The 17,238-nt window shown below is 49.8% G+C and overlaps 1 protein-coding gene across 1 annotated transcript in view; it reads right to left on the reverse strand.

Annotated features, from left to right (window-relative positions):
* Positions 1 to 4,344: 4,344 nt before the first annotated feature.
* The window catches only part of LOC140396319 (transcription factor Spi-C-like), a 32,477-nt gene continuing 19,583 nt past the window's right edge, over positions 4,345 to 17,238 (reverse strand). Inside the window, exons 3-5 of the mRNA XM_072484805.1 lie at positions 15,257 to 15,369; positions 11,497 to 11,611; positions 4,345 to 11,390 (exon numbers count right to left, since the gene is read on the reverse strand). Of these exons, the coding sequence (XP_072340906.1) occupies positions 11,062 to 11,390; positions 11,497 to 11,611; positions 15,257 to 15,369 (557 nt within the window). The 3' untranslated portion in view covers positions 4,345 to 11,061. The remainder of the gene's footprint in view (positions 11,391 to 11,496; positions 11,612 to 15,256; positions 15,370 to 17,238) is intronic.

The following is a 17,238-nucleotide window of genomic DNA, read 5'->3' on the forward strand; positions in this document are numbered from 1 at the left end:
GACTCGAAAAGGCTCCCTCGGATCCTCGGTGTCACTGATCTGCGGGAAGTCGGAATCGGACTCGGTAAACGTGCGTTGAATTGCCCAAACGTTCCTGCGAGGCTGGCTGAAGTGATGCGAATTGGCAGGCTGAGCTGCTCAACAGCAGGCAGCATAGTGGCCAAGTCTGCCACATCGTAGGCATTGCCGCGATTTTGCAGGACATTGCCGCTTTAAATGGGCGGAGCCACAGTTGCCGCACGTCGTGACGTCAGTACGCTTTTTGCGCCACCGCGCATGCGCGGTGCGGTCCTGCGTGGTGCGTGCCTGCGCATCATGTTCCTCCACGTCACCGTCCCCTCGTTTGGCGCGTACAAGCGCGGGAGGCCGTGAAAAGCGCGTGAAATGGCTGCCCTCATCCAGGCTGCAGCCTTGGAGGTGTTCAATTGTTTGGACCCGTTCCGCTTCGTGGGGACCTTGCCGCGCCGTTTCAGCCGCCTGTATGTGGGAGTACCGGCTGGTGGCATTTTCATGCAGGACACAGGTCTCGATGGCAGTCGCTAGGGTGAGTTGCTTAATTTTGAGGAGCTGCTGACGCAGGGGGTCCGACAGAACACCAAATACGATCTAGCCGTGTATCATGGAGTCGGAGGTGGGCCCGTAGCCGCAGGACTGTGCAAGGATGCGGAGGTGTGTTAAAAAGGATTGGAAAGGCTCGTCCTTATCCTGCAAATGCTGCTGGAACAGGTATCTTTCAAAGCTTTCATTGACCTCTATGCTGAAGTGGGTATCGAGTTTGAGGAGAACCGTCTTGTACTTTGTCTTGTCCTCGTCGTCTGGGAATGTGAGGGAGTTGAAGATGTGGATGGCGTGTTGCCCGGCAGTGGAGAGGAGCAGAGCAATCTTCCTGGTGTCCGAGGCGTTCTCCCTGTCCGTGGCTTCGAGGAAGAGCTGGAAGCGCAGTTTAAAAATCTTCCAATTGACCCCGAGATTCCTGGCGATGCGGAGTGGCGGCGGTGGGTTGATGTTCTCCATACTTCAGGATGCCGGAATGCTGATTAGTTGCAGTTGGGTCTCAGAAGTGCTAGTATGCAACCACTCCTTGTACCATGATGTGTTGGGTGTTCTGGATCACAAACAGGTCCCCATCACTGGAAGTGGTGCAACTCTATTTTATTATAAGGTTAACTATATTAACATATTGAACTGTGGGTAAATGCAATACCAGCTTTAACTGTTGACCCTTGCCTAGTCCTAACCAGGGGATGCACTCAGCACATGATGAATTTCTGTGTTGCAGGCTGTGAGCTCAGTGCTCCGAGCTGGCTGCTACTAGAATGAGCGGGAACTCTCTGTCTCCTGTCTTTATAGTGCGTGTGCTCTCACTGGTGATCGGCTGCGGTGTTGTGTATGCTGATTGGTCCCATTGCATGTCCATCAGTGTGTGTGTGTGTCTGCACCATAATATACTGGTGTATATTATGACATTATGCTCACTTTTAGTGATGGCAATCTTTTTTTCAGATCGGTGGTGGGTTTGACCTCCCATTCTCAGGACTATTCTCAGATTTGAGCTGCTACAGACATGCTGTGAGTTAGGAGCCAATGCTAATCTGAAACTGCAGCTGCTCTAAAGGTGCAATGGAAAGACTTAAATTCTGTGGTGGTCGTGACGAATGCCGCCAATTTTTGTGGAAAACTTGGATTTCTGTGGCACCTTTCTCGATCTGACGATGTCCCAAAGTATTTTACAACCAACTGCGCACTTTCCCTGGAATGTAGTCACTGCTGTAGGAAACACAGCAGCTAACTGTGCACAACAAGATCACACAATTTGATAAATGAACTGATAATCTGGGCGCGATCCAACAGCCATGCTGCACCCAAAAAGCAGCTTGGCCGTTGGAAGCCGGGAGACCTCGCTCCCGAGCTCAAACCGTATTGCAATGCCTCGCGAGATTCAACACAATTTTTCGAGACATTGTGATGTGAATCCCGGTCACAATGGGCAGGATCACTTTTTAGCAAATCTGCATATTGGAGTAAGGCAGCTAGCCTCCCTCCAATGTGTAGATTCCCAAAATCCCTGAGACTTTGGGATTCATCCCCTTCCCCTCAGAGACCTCGGGTGAGTGCCGTTCAGCATTGGTCCCCACAAAAGGGGACCAGATGGAACAACACTCATGGGGGTCTCCCAGAGGATCAGAGGTCCCCAGCTGCAAGCCCTTTGGGCAAGGTGGTGCCCTGGCACTTCTGGTGCCACCTGGGTACCTTGGCAGTACCAGCCTGGCACACTGGCAGTGCCAATGTAGTGCCAGCCTGACATTGCCATGGTGCACAGATGGCATGGGCACAGCCAGGGTGCTAAGCTGGCATTTTCTGTGTGCTGCAGCCATCTAAATTGGCCAGCTCCCGATTTAAAATGGCGAACGGCAAAGGTTGATGGGAAAGTCAGCCAACATAGACAGAAACCAGCAGCTGCAGGCTTGCTCTGTATTTACCTCTGCAAAGGCCAGACAACATCGATACCAGCGACCATCAGCAAAACAATGTAGCAGCCATCTGCATACTGATGAGCAACCCTGGGAACAATAAGTAACATTTTGGACACACAAAGCAAAGCCAGACTCCTCGGCGCCAGCAGTAGCCAACACAATGGAGGTGAACGAGCACCTCAAGACCGCCCATCGATCAGGGAACCGCTCCAGTATTGGAGAAATCGAACCAAGCGATTGGGACAAAGTCCAATCACTTGGGACCAGGTACAGGGTCCGCCCCGAAAGGCGGGAAGCCCCTGGGGACTATAAGAGTTAAGCCCCAAGTTCAAATCAGTCTCTCTTCAGCCCACTTCACCTCTTCGTCCTGCCCGGGTCACCCAGCAACACGAACCAACATTGACCGTGACCGGCGCAGTGACCACCGAACAAAGTAAGTCTTAATTCAACGCTTGCTACGAGATAGGCGCTCCTAGCTGCCAATCCGCACCAACTTCGAATCCAACAGACTCAGAACCCGAACGAACGGCCATTTGTTCCCCTGACCTGGTGAGCCAGTCCGAAGTTAAGTATAGGCCTGTTAGTTGTAGAAGTAGCTTAGACGTAGAATTTGTGCATGAGTAGCGATTACTGTGTATAATAAATGTGCTTTGATTTGAATCTTACTAATCAGTGTATTGGGTTATTGATCATTACTCGGACTTGAACCTCGTGGCGGTATCATAAAGATACCTGGCGACTCGAGAGCAAAGGTAATAAAACAGAGCAATTGAACCAAGGAGAAAGTTAGCAACAGTGCGCATGATTGGGCCAGGGTTGCCCCATGTGGGTGTTGGGGGGAATATGGAGGGTAGGCCGGGGTCCCTCCCATATTGTGTTTGGGCTGGGGGTAGCTTGGGGATTGTTTTGGGGGCCTTGGAGATTGGAGATTTAAAAATGGTGTTCCGATCTCTTACAATGGTGAGGTCCGGCGAGCGGAGCTCCCCACTATACAAAACGTGGCTATGTGTGGCCTCGGCCGCGCGTTCCCCATTCAGACCCCTTATTCAATGCGAGTCGCGATGAATAGCCATGTGTTTCTTTGCACTGCTGAGAAACACGCGGCTAAACGTGCTCGCTAGGGGACTTTGCTCCCATTTGGGAGAATAGCGTCCTCTGTTTTTTAGCGATGTTGGTTAAAGGATTTATATTGGTCAGGACATAGGGGACACCGTCCTTCCCTTCTTTGAATTAGAATCCCTGCAGAGCAGGATGAGGCCAATCGACCCTTTGAGTCTGCACCCACCTTCTGAAAGAGCACTTTACGTATGCCCACTCCCCCGCATCCCTGCAACACCCTAACCACACCTAAAATGTGCATTCCTGGACACTAAGAAGCAATTTAGCATGGCCAATCCACCTAACCTACACATCTTTGGACAGTGGGAGGAAATCGGCGCACCCGGAGGAAACCCATGCAGACACGGGAAGAAAATGCAAACTCCGTATAGACAGTCTCTCGAGGCCGGAATTGAACCCAGGTCCCTGGCACTGTGAGGTAGCAGTGCTAAACACTGTGCCACTATGTCTGGATCATGGGATCCTTGAACATCCACTTGAGAGAGAGCAGATGTTTCCTCAATTTAATGTCCCATCTGAAATCCGGCACATCCAATAATGATCCCTCAGTCGCTGGCTGGGAGTGTCAGTCTACATTATGGCCTCAAGTTCTGGAATGGAACTGAAATAACAATCCTCTAACTCAGAGGCGTGGGAGAGTGCTACCCACTAACACATTGACAAGATTTGTGGCATTGTTCTCATCTGGGTTAGCAGCTCTTGTTAATCTGGTCAGGTTAGGTCTGTTTCCACACAAACTTCAACACTCATATTTTGAAAAGGAATTTATTATTTTACCATTGGGTTTTAAATCAGTACAAGTATATACAATTAAATCAGTGGTACATTTTACAGCGCTCAGTCAATTAGAAAGTCCAAAGTTAATAGTTTAGATCTGCAAAGCTGGAATGTAGCTGAATTTTTCAAAATGACACAAGCTTTAATTCCTCTTTTTCAGATGAACATTGCCCTGGTTGGCAGAAGCAAATGATTTGAATTCAGTTTGCAGCTCTGGTGATAGTGAAGGTGGCAGCAATTTAAATCTGGATTTCAGGGCTGCCTTGACTCCAGGACGAGGAGTGTTTAGATTCCCTGGAGTTGGTCTCAACATGCTGTTTGGGTTTGATACTGTGAGATGCCAAGGAGGCTACTTGTCTGGTGTGTGGGATGGGGGCAGGGGAGGGGGCAACTGCTAAAGTTCTGTTTTGGGACTCCAACATGTTACTGCACAGCCAATCATTGGATCAAGTCTGACTGTCTATGTTCCTCAGGCAATTACCTAGTTACCTCCTGGCCCCTGGATAGTGCATAGATCTAATACGATGCAAAACCAGATGTAAAAGTCTATCCTCTGGCTCTATTCAAATTTATTTGCAGCCAATTTAAATGTTTGGGTAGCGTTTATGCCGCATCAGCGAGAGGGGCTTTCTCATACAAAACAAGAACCTGAACCTGCTTATATCCTCTTTGGTACCAAGCAGTGTGCACTCCAAAATAGAGCATGTCACTTGATTGGCAACCCATTCACTCCCTCCATCACCGTGTACTATCTATAAGGTGCACTGCAATGAGTTTGAGTTTCCTTCACTAGCACCTTCCAAACTTGTGGCTTCTGCCACCTAGATGGACAAGGGCAGCAGATACCTGGGAACACCACCACCAGCAAGTTCCCCTCCAAGCCAAACACCATCCTGGCTTGGAAATATATCACCATTCCTTTACTGCCGCTGGGTCAAAATCCTGGAACTCCAGAACAGCACTGTGGGTGTACCTACACCACATGGACTGCAGCGGCTCAAGAAGGCAGCTCACCACCATCTTCTCGAGGGCAATTAGGAATGGACAATAAATGCCAGTGATGCTCACATCCCAAGAATTATTTTTAGAAATATGTGTTAAACAGCTAACCGAATTCTATAAGTACCCGAAAAGTATCACTTGTGTCTTGACATCAGCCCATTCTGATTTAATCCTTTTGCCTAACAACAGAGATTCTGCAATTTCAAACATAATTTCCGATTATATTTGTGCATCACATCTTGTATTTGCCGAGCCCCAAGCACACGGGCTGAAGACATGGTGCAAAATGACGACAGCAGTAATTGTACAAGCCGTCAATCCTGGTGCAGATTAGGAGGGGTTATTGGGTTATGGGGATAGGGTGGAAGTGAGGGCTTAAGTGGATCGGTGCAGACTCGATGGATCGAATGGCCTCCTTCTGCACTGTACTGTGTTCAGATCCCCGGTGGGAACACACTTCAGGACTTCAATTCCGTTTCACTGCAGTCATTTTAAGAGGGGGTGACACCCAAGGGGTGCTCAAGGCTGCATTGAGAATAACTCTCACACTTGTTCAAGTTCCTGCCTCAGAGCATCAGTTTGTAAAATTACCCCTTTTGGAGGAACAAAACACAGAAAAATGCTGAAAATGCATCACTAGTTTAAGATTGAGTAGACCAGGCCTACATTCCTTAGAGATCAGAATAATTTTACTGAAGCATATAAAATTCTTAAAGGGCTTGACAGGGTTGATGCTGGGAGGATGCTTTCCCCAGGTTGGGGAATCTACAGCACGGGGAGGGGGCCAATTTTTGGACACAAAAGGAATTAAGTATTATGGAGGAGGATGGAATTGAGGTACAAAAACAACCTTGATCTAACTGGATGGTGGAGCAAGCTCGAAGTGCCAACTGGCCGCCTCCAGCTCCTAATTCGAATGTTCTTATTTTTTTTTGCATCCTCAACATTCATCCCTCTTTTCAGATCCCTTCTGACATTTGTATTTTTTAAACTCATGATCGCTTACAGTGAAATTTGCCTTTGCAAAGGTGATGTCTGAGTTTTTACATTTAGCTGTACTTGTGCTTGTCCAAATGAAATGGACAATTAGACACAAGTCACTTTGCTCCTGAGAGCTCATTTCCTTACAACAATATTCAAAATAAATTAAACACTGGGGGACAAATTCTGCAATGGATCAAACTCAGCTTTATACAACAAGACACAGGCTCTGAGGTCAGTCAGTTAAAACTGGTTAGGATGTGTTAAACTTGATTGTCAGCAAACATCTGGGCTAATTATATTTTTTAGCAACAAGTTGAAAAATAATACCTCTCTTAAAGATCAAATTCCATGGAGTAAAACAAGTGCCAGAGACACTTTAACAGTGCAGCACTCCCTCACTACTGACCCTCTGACAGTGCAGCACTCCCTCAGTACTGACGCTCTGACAGTGCAGCACTCCCTCAGTACTGCCCCTTTGACAGTGCAGCACTCACTCAGTACTGACCCTCTGACAGTGCAGCACTCCCTCAGTACTGCCCCTCTGACAGTGCAGCACTCCCTCACTACTGACCCTCTGACAGTGCAGCACCCCCTCAGTACTGACCCTTTGACAGTGCAGCACTCACTCAGTACTGACCCTCTGACAGTGCAGCACTCCCTCAGTACTGCCCCTCTGACAGTGCAGCACTCCCTCAGTACTGCCCCTTTGACAGTGCAGCACTCACTCAGTACTGACCCTCTGACAGTGCAGCACTCCCTCAGTACTGCCCCTCTGACAGTGCAGCACTCCCTCACTACTGACCCTCTGACAGTGCAGCACCCCCTCAGTACTGACCCTTTGACAGTGCAGCACTCACTCAGTACTGACCCTCTGACAGTGCAGCACTCCCTCAGTACTGCCCCTCTGACAGTGCAGCACCCCCTTAGTACTGCCCCTCTGACAGTGCAGCACTCCCTCACTACTGACCCTCTGACAGTGCAGCACCCCCTCAGTACTGCCCCTCTGACAGTGCAGCACTCCCTCACTACTGACCCTCTGAAAGTGCAGCACCCCCTCAGTATTGACCCTTTAACAGTGCAGCACTCCCTCACTACTGAACCTCTGACAGTACAGCGCTCCCTCAGTACTGACCCTCTGACACTGCAGCACTCCCTCAGTACTGACCCTCTGACAGTGCAGCACCCCCTCAGTACTGACCCTTTAACAGTGCAGCACTCCCTCACAACTGACCCTCTGACAGTACAGCACTCCCTCAGTACTGACCCTCTGACAGTGCAGCACTCCCTCACTACTGACCCTCTGACAGTGCAGCACTCCCTCAGTACTGACCCTTTGACAGTGCAGCGCTCCCTCACTACTGACCCTCTGACAGTGCAGCACTCCCTCACTACTGACCCTCTGACAGTGCAGCACTCCCTCAGTACTGACCCTCTGACAGTGCAGCACTCCCACAGTACTGACCCTCTGACAGTGCAGCACCCCCTCAGTACTGACCCTCTGACAGTGCAGCACTCCCTCAGTACTGACCCTCTGACAGTGCAGCGCCCCCTCAGTACTGACCCTTTGACAGTGCAGCACTCCCTCAGTACTGTCACTCTGACAGTGCAGCACTCCCTCACTACTGACCCTCTGTCAGTGCAGCACTCCCTCACTACTGACCCTGTGACAGTGCAGCACTCCCTCACTACTAACCCTCTGCCAGTGCAGCACTCCCTCAGTACTGACCCTCTGACAGTGCAGCGTCCCCTCAGTACTGACTATTTAACAGTGCAGCTCTCCCTCACTACTGATCCTCTGACAGTACAGCACTCCCTCAGTACTGACCCTCTGACAGTGCAGCACTCCCTCACTACTGACCCTCTGACAGCGCAGCATTCCCTCACTACTGACCCTCTGACAGTGCAGCACTTCCTCACTACTGACCCTCTGACAGTACAGCACTCCCTCACTACTGACCCTCTGACAGCGCAGCACTCCCTCACTACTGACCCTCGGACAGTGCAGCACTCCCTCACTGCTGACTGTCTGACAGTGCAGCACTCCCTCAGTACTGACCCTTTGACAGTGCAGCACTCCCTCACTGCTGACCCTCTGACAGTGCAGCACTCCCTCACTACTGACCCTCTGACAGTGCAGCACTCCCTCAGTACTTACCATTTGACAGTGCAGCACTCGCTCACTACTGACCCTCTGACAGTGCAGCACTCCCTCAGTACTGACCCTCTGACAGTGAAGCACCCCCTCCGTACTGACCCTTTGATAGGGCAGCACTCCCTCAGTACTGACACTCTGACAGTGTAGCACTCTCTCAGTACTGACTCTCTGACAGAGCAGCACTCCCTCAGTACTGACCCTCTGAATGTGTAGCAGTCCCTAAGTATTGACCCTCTGACAGTGTAGCACTCCCTCACTACTAACTCTATGACACAGCAGCACTCCCTCAGTACTAACACTCTGACCGAGCGGCACTCCCTCAGAACTGACCATCTGACAGTGTAGCACTCTTTCTGTACTGATCTTCCAATTGTGTAATGTTCCCTATGTACTGTCCCTCTGACACTGCAGCACTCGCTCAGTGCTGACCCATTTACAGTGCAGTGCACCCGCAGTACTCACCCTCCAATTGGGTAACACGCCCCTTAGGACAAGGGCAGCACCTGGTATCAGCCTTGCGAAGGAATTGCAATGCTGTCAAGAAAGTGGGCTCGGAAGAGGGCTGAGACAATTTCCCTGTGTGCTTCACCTGCAATCATCTCCGACCCTCCCACTCTCCACCACCCACCAGTCATGCATCTTGCCATGGATCATTTCCTTTTGACTTCCTGCTCTAACCCCAGCCTACTACCCCAATGATGCACGATTAGCAGGGTATCTATCTGGGGTTCAGGGCTAACCTATTTAATCGAGGTCGGGGAGTTAAAATGTCTCCTGCCTCAAGTTGATGTTTTGGATTGAGCTTCACGTTTGCCAATCAACCTTCTGCTGTCTCCTTGCCCTCTTCCCCCAACTCTGCCCCAGTTAACATCAGAACTCTGGAGTGGAGCTTGAACCCACAACTTTCTAACAAAGGCCCTTCCCACTGAGCCATGGTTGAGGCCTAAACCACATGCAAAGTAACCATTGGCTGGAGAAATAATGACCCCCATCTTTGACCCTTGTCTTTCTGAATGCAGTGCTCTGTTGGGATGTACAGATGATAAAGATTGATGTGCGTATTTGTCTGGAGTGTAAACAGTTGTAGCGGAGGTCTGCATCCAAAGCCTCTGAGGTTCTGTTATTCTGAAACTTCCCTATCACTGTGAGGGGGTGCTCCAAATCAATGGACATTCTCGGCACAAGATGCCATTTGGCCTGTTAAGTCTGTGTCAACACACCTGTGAGAACAACCCGAAAAGAAAACAAAGAACTTGCACTTATTCCCCATGAATAAACTTGGGACATCTTGTGACTTAATATGAGCAATTCCATGACTGGTTCATTAGTAGAAAGAAAGAAAAAGAACACATTTTGAAGTTGCAAGCACAGAAACCAATACCTGATCAATCGGTTGCCACAAACAGCAATATGATAAATGACCAGATGATCTGTTTTTGTGATGTTAGTTGATAAATTTTGACTAGTACCTTTTCAAATGTACTCTTCCATGGGATGTGGGGGTCACTGGCTGGGCCAGCATTTGTTGCCCATCCCTAATTGCCCTTGAACTTAGTGGCTTGCTTGGCCATTTCAGAGGATTGTTGAGTTAATCCGGAATCACATTGAGGCCAGACTAGGTAAGGGCAGCAGATTTCCTTCCCTAAAGGGTCATCAGAGAACCAGATGGGTCACCATTACTGAGACTGGCTTTTCCAAATTTTAATAATTGATTTTAAATTGTACCAGCTGCTGTGGTGGGTTTTGAACCTGCGTCCTCAGAGCATTGACCTGGGCCTCTGGATTACAAGTACAGTGACATTACCACGCCACTACTCCCCTTTGCTGTGGATCTTTTACACCCACCTGAGATGAAAGATATATTTAATGCTTCATCCAATACACAGCCCCACTAACAGTGTAGCACTCAATCCTACTACCCTGTTCAAGTTCCTTAGCTTTGTACCTTCTTATGCTTCAAAGACTTATCCAATTTTACATTATTCTCTTGCTGTGACAAAGCATTCCACACTCAGCTATCCTTCATGTGAAGCCATTTCTTCCAACTTTTGTTGAGTTCTCTCTCACCATCAAAGGAAATAGGTTTCCATATGCACTGAATTAAAGCATTTGATAATCTTTATAGATACAAGTTGCTGCTGTTCTTTTTAAGCATCTTTAACATAGTAAAGCATGCCAAGATGCTTTCCAGAAATGCTTTTGGACAATGGAGCCGCATAAAGAGATATTAGGAGAAGCAAAAGCTGTAGGTATTAAGGAGAGTCTTAAAGGATGAGAGAGAGGGGGAGAGAGAGAGTGAGGTGGAGAACTTAAGGGAGGGGATTCTGCAGCTTACAACCCAGGCAGCTAAAGGCACGACCACATAGGTGGAGCGATTAAAATGCACAAGAGGTCAGAATTGGAAGAGCGCAAATATCCCGGGGGATTGTACGCCTGGAGCAGGAGTTGCATTTATATAACGCCTTTCAACATTGGAAAAGTGGCAGTGTAAGTTGGAAGGCTACTGGGTGCACTGACTCCCTGAGATGAGCGAGCCCCTCACAAAAGAGCTCAGTTGGTCAAGGAGTAATTGAAGGATCTCCTGCTGCCTCCCTGTAACCTGTTGATGACCTGCTGGTTGAACTGGTAAGTGAGCTTCCGTTTCACCTTGGTGATCTCACCAGTGCGCGAATAATTCCTCAACGCTCGAGCCATCTTCTGGTAAGTCATTGTCTTCCTGTTGCCTTTCCTTCTGCCCCAGATCTCGGCCAGTTTTTCCTTATTTTGGGAAGAGAACTGGAAGAGGCCTCGAAATGGTTGAATCCACCAGATGCAGTGCCTCATTCCTGGATCTTCCAACATCTCAAAGAGAAACTGGAAAAGCCTCACCTTCCGCTTCCCTGCAAAACACAAATACAGAGAAAGCAAAGTTGAATTTAGGGTTTCACGGACATTTCCAGCCATGTGGTAATGCCTGTGTTGTGTTTGTGATAGGTAAATCCTTACTCTTGTCACTGTTGAAACCTCTGATCATGTAATCTGGAGGCAAAGTGGGACTGAAGTCTGGCAGCGGAGAGTAACAGGGATAGTACACACAGTCAGCATTGATCGAATGTCCACACTGGAATCACAAAAGGTAATAACAGTAATTTAACCACTACTTCACCTAACATGGAATTAACAGAGTATAATCTCATCAAGCATTTCATCCAAAAGAGATTCAAACTTTAGCTAGATCATAGGATGGCTGTCTCAAAGTGTCTCACATCCAATAAGGTACTTTTTGTTAAAGTGAAACTCAGTGTTGTAATGCCAGTCTTGGCTCAGTGGGTAGTGCTCTTGCCCCCGAGTAAGAAAGTTGTGGCTTCAAACCCTCACTCCAAGGACTCAAACATACAATCAAATTTGACACTTCAAGGCAGTACTGAGGGAGTGCTGCACTGTCAGAGGTGCTGTCTTTTGGATGAGGCCTTATACTATGGTATTCTACCATTCAGAGGAAATTATCTAAAGGTTACCATTTCAAAGTGGTTCTCACCAATGTCCTGGCTAATATTTACCCCTCAACTTCATCCCCCAGGGTAAGAAAAGGTAAGAAAGTATAGATGTACAAAGGTACCTAGGTGTCCGTAAGTCACTTAAGGCTAACTTGCAGGTGCAGCAAGTAATTAGGCGAGGGGCGGGATTCTTTGTAAACCGGCGCGAAGGAGTGGCGTGAACCACTCCGGCGTCGGGCAGCCCCGAAGGTGCGGAATCCTCCGCACCTTCAGGGGCTAGGCCGGCGCAGGAGTGGTTTGCGTTGCGCCGCCGGGGCTTAGCGCCACGCCAATCGGCGCCAAAGGGCCTCCGCCAGCTGGCGCGAGTTGGCGCATGTGTGAGAGCGCCAGCATGTGCTGGCATCATCCCAGCGCATGCGCAGGGGGGTTCATCTCCGCCCCAGCCATCGCAGACTGTTACACCAGCCGGCGTGGAGGAATAGAGTGCCCCCACGGCACAGGCCTGCCCGCGGATCGGTGGGCTCCGATCGTGGGCCAGGGCACCATGGGGGCATCCCCCAGGGCCAGATCCCTCCGTGCACCGCCCCCCCCCCCCCCCGAGGACCCCAGAGGCCACTTGTGGAGCCAGGTCCTGCCGGTAACTACCTGTTGTAATTTACGCCGGTGGGACCGGCCGAAAATGGGCGGCCACTCGGCCCATTGCGGGCTGGAGATTCGCCGGGGGAGCCGTGCCAATGGCCCCCAAACAGCACGGCGCGATTCCCGCCCCCGCCAAATCCCCGGGGCCGGAGAATTCGGCAGCCAGCGGGGCGGGATTCACGGAGAATCCCGCCCCAAGTCTTGCTTCAATTATATAGACTCATGGTTGACGACACCTGGAGTACTGTATGCAGTTTTGGTCCCTTACCTCAGAAAAGATATTATTGCCATAGAGGGAGAGCACAACAAAGGTTCACCAGGCTTGTTCCGGGGATGACGGGACTGTCTTATAAAGAGAGATTGGGGAAACTGTTTTCTAGAATCCTAGAATTCCTACAGTGCAGAAGGAAGTCATTCGGCCAATCGAGTCTATACAATCCTTCGGAAGAGCTACCTACCTAAACCCAATCTCCTGCTCTATCCCTGTAACCACACCCAATTTTTAGACATTTAGGGGCAATTTAGCATGGCTAATCCTGCACATCTTGGACTGTGGAAGAAACTGGAGCACCCGGAGCAAACCTACACAGACATGGGGAGAAAGTTAAAACTCCAGACAGAGGTCGGAATCGAAACTGGGGGCGGGATTCTCTGATCCTGAGGCTAAGTGTTGACGCCGTTGTAAATGCCGTTGCGTTAACGACAGCGTCAACATGCCCCCAGGAGCAGCGATTCCGACCCCTACAGTGGGCCAGCACGGCACTGGAGCGACCCATGCCGCTCCAGCTGCCGGTACCGACATCAGATGGGCGCCGCGGGTCTGCGCATGCGCATTGCAGCCGGTGCCAATGCGCGGTGGCTCCCTTCTCCGTGCTGGCCCCAACGCAACAGGGCGTAGGGTTTCAGGGAAGGGCACGGAGCAAATGAGGCCCCCAGCCCGAGAGGCCGGCCTGCCAATCGGTAGGCCCCGATCGCGGGCCAGGCCACAGCAGAGGACCCCCTGGGATCGGACCCCCCTTCCCCCCACCAGGCCGTCCCCAGATGGATGCATGCCAAGATCCCGCCGGGTATGGTCACATGTGGACGGCGGCGGCGGCACTCGGATTTTGTATGCGCCCGCTCGGCCCATCCCGGCAGAGAATCACACCCAATTTTTAGACATTTGGGGCAATTTAGCATGGCTAATCCATCTAACCTGCACATCTTGGACTGTGGAAGAAACTGGAGCACCTGGAAGAAACCTACACAGACATGGGGAGGAAGTTAAAACTCCAGACAGTCAGAGGTCGGAATCGAAACTGGCGGCGGAAATTCTCTGATCCTGAGGCTAAGTGTTGACGCCGTTGAAAATGCCGTCGCGTTAACGACAGCGTCAACATGCTCCCAGGAGCAGCGATTCCGACCCCTACAGTGGGCCAGCACGGCACTGGAGCGACCCATGCCGCTCCAGCTGTCGATACCAGCTTCAGATGGGCGCCGTAGGTCTGCACATGCGCATTTCAGCCGACGCCAATGCGCGCATGGGCAGTGCGACCGTCATGATTGCTTACATGCGTGGTGGCTCCCTTCTCTGGTCCGGCCCCGACGCAACATGGCGTAGGGCTACAGGGGCCGGCGTAGAGCAAAAAGAGGCCCCTGGCCCGAGAGGCCAGCCCGCCGAACGGTAGGCCCCGATCACGGGCCAGGCCACAGCGCAGGGCCCCCCCAGGGTCGGACCCCCCCTCTCCCCCACCAGACCGCCCCTGGATGAATGCACGGCGTGGTTCCGTGGGGTAAGACCACACATGGACGCCGCTGACGGGACTCGGATTTTTTACGCGGCCGCTCGGCGCCGCGCCGACCGAGCCGGCGTAAATGTCACTGATTCTCCGCTAGCTGGAGAATCGGCGGACCAGCATCGGGGCGGCGTCATGCGACTCGCGCCCGGCCCGGCAATTCTCCGGCCCGGCATGGGCTGAGGGAATCCCGCCCTGGATCTCTGGCGCTGTGAAGCAGCAGTGCTAACCACTAGAGTTTTGAAGGATTAGAGGTGATCTCATTGAAACAGGGTTGATGCTGGTAAATGTTTCCCCTGGTTGTGGAGTCCAGAGCCAGGGGGCACAATTTCAAAGGAATGGGAAAGCCACTTAGGACTGAGATGAGGAGAAATCTCTTTACACAGAGGGTTGTGAATCTTTGGAAATCGTTACCCCAGAGGGCTGTGGAAGCTCAGTCAATGAGCATGTTTAAAGTAGAGATTGACAGATTTCTGATTAACAGTAACATAAAGGGTTATGGGGATAGTGTGCGTTAAAAGGCATTGAAGTGGCTGATTAGATCATATGGGCTGAATGGCCCCTATGTTCCGAATAAACATTAGATAAACAAATTATTTGGTCATCATCACATTACAGTTTGTGGGAGCTTGCTGAGCCCAAATTGGCAGCCAATTTTCCTACATTACAACAGTGACTACACTTCAAACAAATATTTCATTGGCTGCAATGAGATGACTTGAGGTCAGCAAAGATGCTATAGAAATACAGGTTTTTCCCTCTCTCACTTTCTCTCTTTCTATCCACCCCACCCTGTCCTACACTTCCTCTCATACACCTAAGCTGAAGAACCATCTTTTTTGTCAAGTTTCTTACCGGATTGAAGGTGTAACGCTGCAATGGCAAGTGAATTTCCTGATACGTGGGGTTCCTGTTCATGTCGGAGTTGGGTTGCCAATTTTCCAGGGGGAGTCCAAAAGCACAGGCTCCTAAAGGATGCAGAAAGAATTAGCGAAAGAAATTAAATATTTTGAACATATAGACATTGGGAAGAAAATAATTTAGCTTGAAATCTTTTCATATCCTCTCCTCCAGGCACCATGCCTTAAGAAAAAATTGGTGACCAGCGACTTCTATTAGGTGGGTTCATGATTGTGCTGGGCAATGTATTGTGGTGGTTCACTATTGCCTTCTCCAGTGTGGTTGACCAAGAAACTCTCCTCCCCTTACCACCTGTCATCAGGTTTATTGGGAGGATTTGCAGGTGTGTTCTGCCACATTATGAACACACCTTCCTCGGTCATCAAATGCTGGGGTGGGACTTGAACCTGGAGCCTCTTGCTCAGAGGTAGCGACACTGCATCACAAGATCTCACTCTTTACAAACCAGCATGGAGAATTTGTGGATTCATTTGTGACAAAACAATACACATTTTCCCAATGCTGGTGTAAATATCTCGTCTCTTGTGAGCTCAGTGTAATTGGTGGGGGAAGTGTTGGTCACTGAAAATGTCACTCGCTTGACTTTCAAATAGAAAGTGCCATTAATCCATGCATTTACTGCACGTGTCAAATATCACACATCAGCAAATAAATGAAGGGACTTTCCACTGGCAACATATAATTACAGCAGCATCATGTGACTGAACTGCTTCTTGTCCCATTCAGATATATGTGAAGAGAATGAGAAGGTATAAGAATTGTATGTATATATATATGGACGTGAAATAACGTGAATGTCAATATGTCTGTGTGTTTGAGTGTGAAAGTAATGACATGTGAAAAGGTGTGCGCATATGTGTTTATGAGTGTGCCTGAATGTGTCTGTGAGTGTGTGTGTGTCTGAGAGTGAATGTGAGTGTGCCTATTTACAAGATGTGGGCATCGTTGGCGAGACCAGCATTTATTGCCCAACCCTAATTGCTTTGAGAAGGTAGTGGTGAGCTGCCTTCTTGAACCGCTGCAGTCCCTGAAGTGTAGGTACACCCACAGTGCTGTTAGGAAGGGCGTTCTAGGATTTTGACCCAGTGAGAATGAAGGAACGGCGATATATTTCCAAGTAAGCATGATGAGTGGCTTGGAGGGGAACTTGCAGGTGGTGGTGTTCTCAGGTATTTGCTACCCTTTCCTTCTAGATGGTAGTGGTCATGCGTTTGGAAGGTGCTGTCTAAGGAACCTTAGTGAGTTTCTGCAGTGCGCCTGGTAGATGGCACGCATGGCTGCTACTGTGCGTTGGTGGTGGAGGGATTGAATGTGTGTGTGGGAGGGGTAGCAAACCAGTAGGTAGCAAACATAGATGGTATTGAGCTTCTTGAGTGTTGATGAAACTGCACTCATCCAGCAAGTGGAGAGTATTCTGTCACACTCCTTTAGATGGCCTGTGCCTTGTAGATGGTGGACAGGCTTTAGGGAATCAGAAGGTGAGTTACTCGCCGCAGGATTCCTAGCCTCTGACCTGCTCTGGTGGCCACAGTATTTATGTGGCTAGTTCAGTTCAGTTTCTGGTCAATGGTAATCCACGGATGCTGATATTGGGGGTTTCAGCAATGGTAATGCCAATTGATGTCAAGGAACAATGGTTAGATCCTCTTATGTTGGAGATGGTCATTGTCTGCCACTTGTGTGGCGTGAATGTTACTTACTACTTGTCAGCCCAAGACTGGATATTGTCCAAGTCTTGCTGCATTTGGGCATGGACTTGTTCAGTATCTGAGGAGTCGTGAATGGTGCCAAACCCTGGTTCTAACCTCATGATGAAAGGAAGGTCATTGATGAAGCAGCTGACAATGGTTGGCCTGGGCACGACTCTGAGGAACTCCTGCAGTGATATCCTGGAGCTGAGATAATTGACCTCCAAC

This window comes from Scyliorhinus torazame, chromosome 19 (genome assembly GCF_047496885.1).
Source record: "Scyliorhinus torazame isolate Kashiwa2021f chromosome 19, sScyTor2.1, whole genome shotgun sequence".
NCBI classification, from domain to species: Eukaryota; Metazoa; Chordata; class Chondrichthyes; order Carcharhiniformes; family Scyliorhinidae; genus Scyliorhinus; species Scyliorhinus torazame.